This window comes from Otolemur garnettii, unplaced genomic scaffold (assembly GCF_000181295.1).
Source record: "Otolemur garnettii isolate 467f Iridium unplaced genomic scaffold, OtoGar3 scaffold00077, whole genome shotgun sequence".
In the NCBI taxonomy this organism is placed as follows: Eukaryota; Metazoa; Chordata; class Mammalia; order Primates; family Galagidae; genus Otolemur; species Otolemur garnettii.
In genome coordinates, this window is record NW_003852472.1 from 1,622,318 (window position 1) to 1,627,892 (window position 5,575).

A 5,575-nucleotide genomic window follows, 5' to 3' on the forward strand; every position below is an offset into this window, starting at 1 on the left:
ACAGCAACCTCCCACTCTTGGGCTCAAGCGAGTCTTCTGCCTCAGCCTCCCAAGTAGCTGGGACCACAGGCGCCCACCACAACACCCAGCTATTTTTTGGTTGCAACTGTCATTGTTGTTTGGCAGGCCTGGGCTGGATTCGAACCTGTCACCTTGGGTGTACATGGCTGGCGCCTTAGCCACTTGAGCCACAGGCGCCAAGCCTCAACTTTGAATTCTTCTTTTTTATTACCAGTAGAGTTTTGGTTTTTTTACAGACATTGGAAAGTTTTTTCTCCTTATCGTTGAATTCATAATCATGGTCACATTTCCTTTTCTTATTCCTTTGGATACATTATTTTCATATACATTGTGTCCTTATTTAGCTGTTGCTGCTGTTGATAGTTTTGTTTACAGAATGATTTTTAAACTGTCCAATGAAGTAGTGTTAACTTCAAATAGGATAAATGTGAACAAATAAAATATATCAGATGCTCAAAAAAAAAAGTTACATATCAAAATGGCTGGAACATTTTGTTCTGAACATTTGTTACTATGTTCTCAGGAAGGCTGAATGGAGCAGTGCAGTATCATTATAGTTATTTTTTAGTGTAAATGTAAGTTCCTATTTTTTAGAGTTAGAGAATGAAATATTTGTGGGTGAAATGATATGATGTATGGCATTTTCTTCCAAATAATCCAGGGTGGGGTGGGGTCTTGGTGAGAGTATAGATGAAATAACATTTGCCATGAATTGATAACATTTGAAGCTGGGTGGTGGATAGAGGGGTTTACTGTACTATTCTTTCTACTTTTGTTTTTGACACAATTTTAAGTAAAGGAAGTAGAACCAATCAGTTTAGTACAAGCTGGGATAGTTTAACATTCCAATCTCAATCTGATTCTATTCCTTCCCCCAGAGCTGAGCAGCCTTGGGATTTGGGGGGAGGGGGCTTGCGATGGGGAGGGTTGGGGTTAGCTTTAAGGACTGCTCCTCTCTGCCCTCTTTGGGCCTTGGCCCCTTGGGTTTTGTGGCCCAGAGTGGGGCCTATGCATGTGACTGGCTGTGAGCTAGTGGTAGGAAAGTGCTTCTTCTCTCTCTGGCCCAGTCTGTGAGCTGCTAGTGGCTTCTACTGCTGGTTTTCTTTTTCTTTTCTTTTTTTTTTTTTTTTTTGCAGTTTTTGGCCGGGGCTGGGTTTGAACCCACCATCTCCGGCATATGGGGCCAGCACCCTATTCCTTTGAGCCACAGGCGCCTCCCCACTGCTGGTTTTCTTGAGGCCTTCTCCGTCTATTGGAGAAGATCTCCCAGAGGGAGCCAGCTGTGCCTCCCTTCAATTTCTGCCAGGAGCCCCCTAACTCTACCTCCCTCCTTTCTTTTGGCAGCCTATGGGCACCCCCCCCACCCAAATCCCTGACCAATCACCCAAAATTGATCTGGAAAATGAGGCAGGGATTTGGGTCTGAGGTCATACACGTTCCCAAATCCAAGGCACCAGCCAGCCCAAGCTAAGGACTTCCTCTCCTTCTTTCCTGAGAGGACAGCACTATGGATATCAGTTCTGCCCATCCTGCTAGGTACTCCCTCCCTCCTGAAGGAACACCCTTTAATGGTTTTCAGGATATGGGGAGACAAATTTCTTCTCTGCAAATCTCACATCACTAATAACTCACCACTGCCATCACCACCATCCTGTTTCTAGAACTTTAGTAAGATGTAACTGAAATATGTTGAGCTCTACATATTTCAAATGTGTGGTGTGGTTGGTTTTGCCACATGTATGCACCCATGGATTTCTCTTGTCCTCACTCCTGGTGTTTTACAGATGGGGCAGATGGGGAAGAGAGTGTACATTGTGGCTGGTGGCAGGTATGAGGGCTGAGGGGGGGCAGTAGCAGCTCTGCTTTGCTTGTGGCTTTCTTTAGAATGTAGGTATCTAGCAATTATCTCTCCCTGTCCTTTGTCACCAATTCAGGGGCAAGAATGAAAGTTTCACCATCTTTGTTCATTATTTGTTCATACATACTGTAAAGATGGGGTGTCCTGACTACCCCCATAAGGAGTTCCTTCTTTGAGGGGACATTGAGGTCTAGCATTTGGGCTCTGAGACCCCTACTCTTCTTTATTATTTATTTATGTGTTTATTAAGACAGAGTCTTACTTTGTCATCCTTGGTAGAGTGCCATGGCATTCTAGCTCATAGCAATCTCAAACTCTCAGGCTTAAGCAATTCTCTTGCCTGAGCCTCCTTAGTAGCAGGGACTACAGGCACCTACCACAACACCTGCCTATGGTTTTTGTAGAGATGGGGTCTTGCTCTTGCTCAGGCTGGTCTCGAACCTGTGAGCTCAGGCAGTCTACCCACCTCAGCCTCCCAGGGTACTGGGATTACAGGAGTGAGCCACCATACCCGGCCATCCCCTCCTCTGCTCTAGACAGAATTACTTACATTTCCTCTGTTTTATTGTTTCTTGTTTTGTTTTGTTTATTTTTTTTTGAGACAGAGTCTCACTTTGTCACCCCTGGTAGAGTGCCATGGTGTCATAGCTCACAGCAAACTCTTGGGCTCAAGTGATCTCTTGCCTTAGTTTTTCATTTTTAGTGAAGACAAGGTCTCACTTTTGCTCAGGCTGGTCTCAAACTCGTGAGCTCAAGTGATCCACCTATCTCAGCCTCCCAGAATACTAGAATTACAGGCATGAGCCACCGCCCCCAGCCTCATTTCCTCTGTTTTATAGGTGGTCTTCCCTAAAGGAAGACCCTTGAGGAAAGGGGTCCTATCTGTGATGAAATCATGTTTGAAGCCCAGTCTTAGAGATAGATGATGGTAAGCTGCTAAGTAGTTTTAGGTTGAAGGGTAGCACGGTCAGATTGCATGTTAGAAAAATCAACTTGGATTACAGTGTGAAAAGGAAGATCAGTGGGGCCCATGTGGATTTGGGGAGCCCTGCTAGGAGGCAATGATGGAGGGGAGAGGGCAGAGTAAAAAAAAATACAGTAGAACCTCTATAATTGATCATTTCCCTATATTGACCACCTCCTTAAGTTTACCTGATTTTCATAGTGTTCAGTCTGTGTGTTCAGTCTATCAGCACAGTAGGCCTAGTTCCTTATGTTCACCACACCATATGTTGACCAGTTTGTTAGGGTTCTTTGGGTTGTCACAGTACAGAGGTTCTACTGTATTTAGGAGGTGGCCCTGATCAGACATGAGGGCATACCCGTGAGACAGGAGACTGGGATAGTTTTAGTATGGGTGGCAGGTGGCCCTTGTATGATTCACTGGGGGTGGGAGCACTGGTGGGGGGAGGAGGAGGTAATTTGGGGGAAGAAGGTGGGTTCAGTTCATTCTAGATACCTAACACTAACAAGGATGTGATCTCTGTAGTGGGGCATGTTTTTATTCATGCCACATGCTTTTCTCAGCCAAACCCATACAACCACAGAAAAGGAGGCTAGTTTCAAAGCAGCAGGAAGGAAGATGATAGATTTCTTATGGGTTTTTAGTGAGATTTTTCAAGTAGAACTTGGAAGGAGGATTTCACTCAGCACCAGCAGGCTGATGGGTCAGCTGACATGCTGGGTTCAGCGATGGGCCACATTCACAAGCAGCAAGCCCGCCTGCAGGCAGCGAGTCATGCATCTCTGTGCTGTAATTGTGAGGACTGGCTTGGCTTGGTATCCACTGTTGGATGAAGGCCTTTGAGATTTGGGAAGGATGTGGGCTGGCGGCAGGTTCCCGCGATGGGAGATGTGATGTGCTGGGTCCAGATGTCTCTAAAAGACCAACGCAGACAGTGAAGTTGCCCAAGATATTTAAGATGCCATTTCTGAGTTGGACTTGGAGCTAGAGGACTTTTGGAACTAGTTTTGATCTTTGGACTATACTATGTTATTTGAAGGAGTACTGATAGAGAAAAGTGATCTGTGATCAGGGCCTGTGGGAAACATCAGATTCTACAGCGTGAGCAAATTTCTGTGCCTCAGGGCTCCTTCCAGCCTTTGATTACTAACATGCACTATGAGTTTCCAAGAGGAAGTGACATAGATACAGCTTCCTGTGTATATAGTTATCCCTCAGTATCCATGGGGGGTGGTTCAAGGCCCCCATCCCCTTAACAGATATCCAAATCCATGCATGCTTAAGTCTCTGGTATAAAAAGGTGAGTATTTTCATGTAACCTACACATGTACTCCAGTATACTTTAAATCAGGCGTCCTCAAACTATGGCCTATGGGCCACATGCAGACCACCTAGGATGTTTATCCCGCCTGCTGGGTGTTTTTGCCACCGCTGCCTGTCCTGCTTAGCTGCCAACTCATCCTGGGGCTGCAGTCCGGCCCTCCAACGGTCTGAGGGACAGTGAACTGGCCCCCTGTTTAAAAAGTTTGAGGACCTCTGCTTTAAATCATCTCTCAGTTATTTGTAACACTTAATACTATGTACATTGTAAATGTTATGTACATTGTAAATGTTATGTATTACTTAGGGAATGATGATAAGAAAAAAAACTCTATACATGTTCAGTACAGATGCAACCATTTTTTTTTTTTCTGAATGTTTTTGATCTGAGGTTGGTTGAATCCATGGAAGTGGACTCCATAGATACAGATGGCCGACTGTAACTTGTTACCTGAACCCATTTTTCATAGTGCATTATGAGTGATCAGTGTTTCTCAGAACATTTGTTGGGAAATGTAGAAATAATCCTTTTACATGTTTCTTTGTTTTTTAAAAAAAACACAGTTTTTAATACAGTTTTGGACCCAGAATTCAGTAAGCTTCCATAATTTAATTGATTGTCCTGTTCTCTCTACTTCTCTACATATTTGAAACCTTCATCAGTTTATCAGAATTTATTTCCTAGTGGCATATAGGCGCTGAGTGATGAGTTATTTTTTCCTTTTCAGACAGTTTTGCTGTCTCCCACTTAGAGTGCAGTGGCATCATCATAGCTCAGTGCAACCTCAAGCAGTCCTTCTGCCTCAGCCTCCCCAGTAGCAGGAACTGTAGGGATACACCATCATGCCCAGATACTCTTTTCTATTTTTAATAGGGATGGAGTCTCACTCTTGCTCTTTACTAGTTTTTTTTTAAGGTGTCTAAATTCTGGTGGCTTCCAAGTGTAATAAGAGAGCTGTCTGCACCCCCATCCCACCCCACCCCCATTGGAAACAGAAAGGGTTGCCACAGTTCTGGGTCACAGGGTCCTCAACTCCAACCTTTGTGTATCTGGCCAGGTGTGCAGTGGTGCCCTCTGGAAGGAAGTTGATGGTGGTATTGAGACCCAACACCCTATACCATGATGCTGTGCTTCAGTCCTTCAGTCATGACCAGCTCTCTCTGATCCCTCACACAAGTCATTATTTGCTTGTCCCTTTGAAAGTCTAGATCTCAGTCTCATTCACTATCCTGGGATTGCCCTTTTAATCTTATTCATTAAGTTGCATTTCAAGAGACAAATAACCCTGCTTCCCTGGGGGATGTGTTCATCGCCACCTTTCTCCTTTCCTACTTTAGGAGCTGGATGCATTTCAGCCTTACCCTGTTGAAATAATACCAGGCAAGATCTTCCTGGGCAATTTCAGTCAAGC

The 5,575-nt window shown here is 44.6% G+C and overlaps 1 protein-coding gene across 1 annotated transcript in view; it reads left to right on the forward strand.

The window, feature by feature from the left end:
• STYXL1 (serine/threonine/tyrosine interacting like 1) overlaps positions 1-5,575 on the forward strand; it is a 48,295-nt gene that overhangs the window by 16,572 nt on the left and 26,148 nt on the right. The window contains exon 6 of the mRNA XM_012807844.2: positions 5,502-5,568. Within this exon, the coding sequence (XP_012663298.1) occupies positions 5,502-5,568 (67 nt within the window). The remainder of the gene's footprint in view (positions 1-5,501; positions 5,569-5,575) is intronic.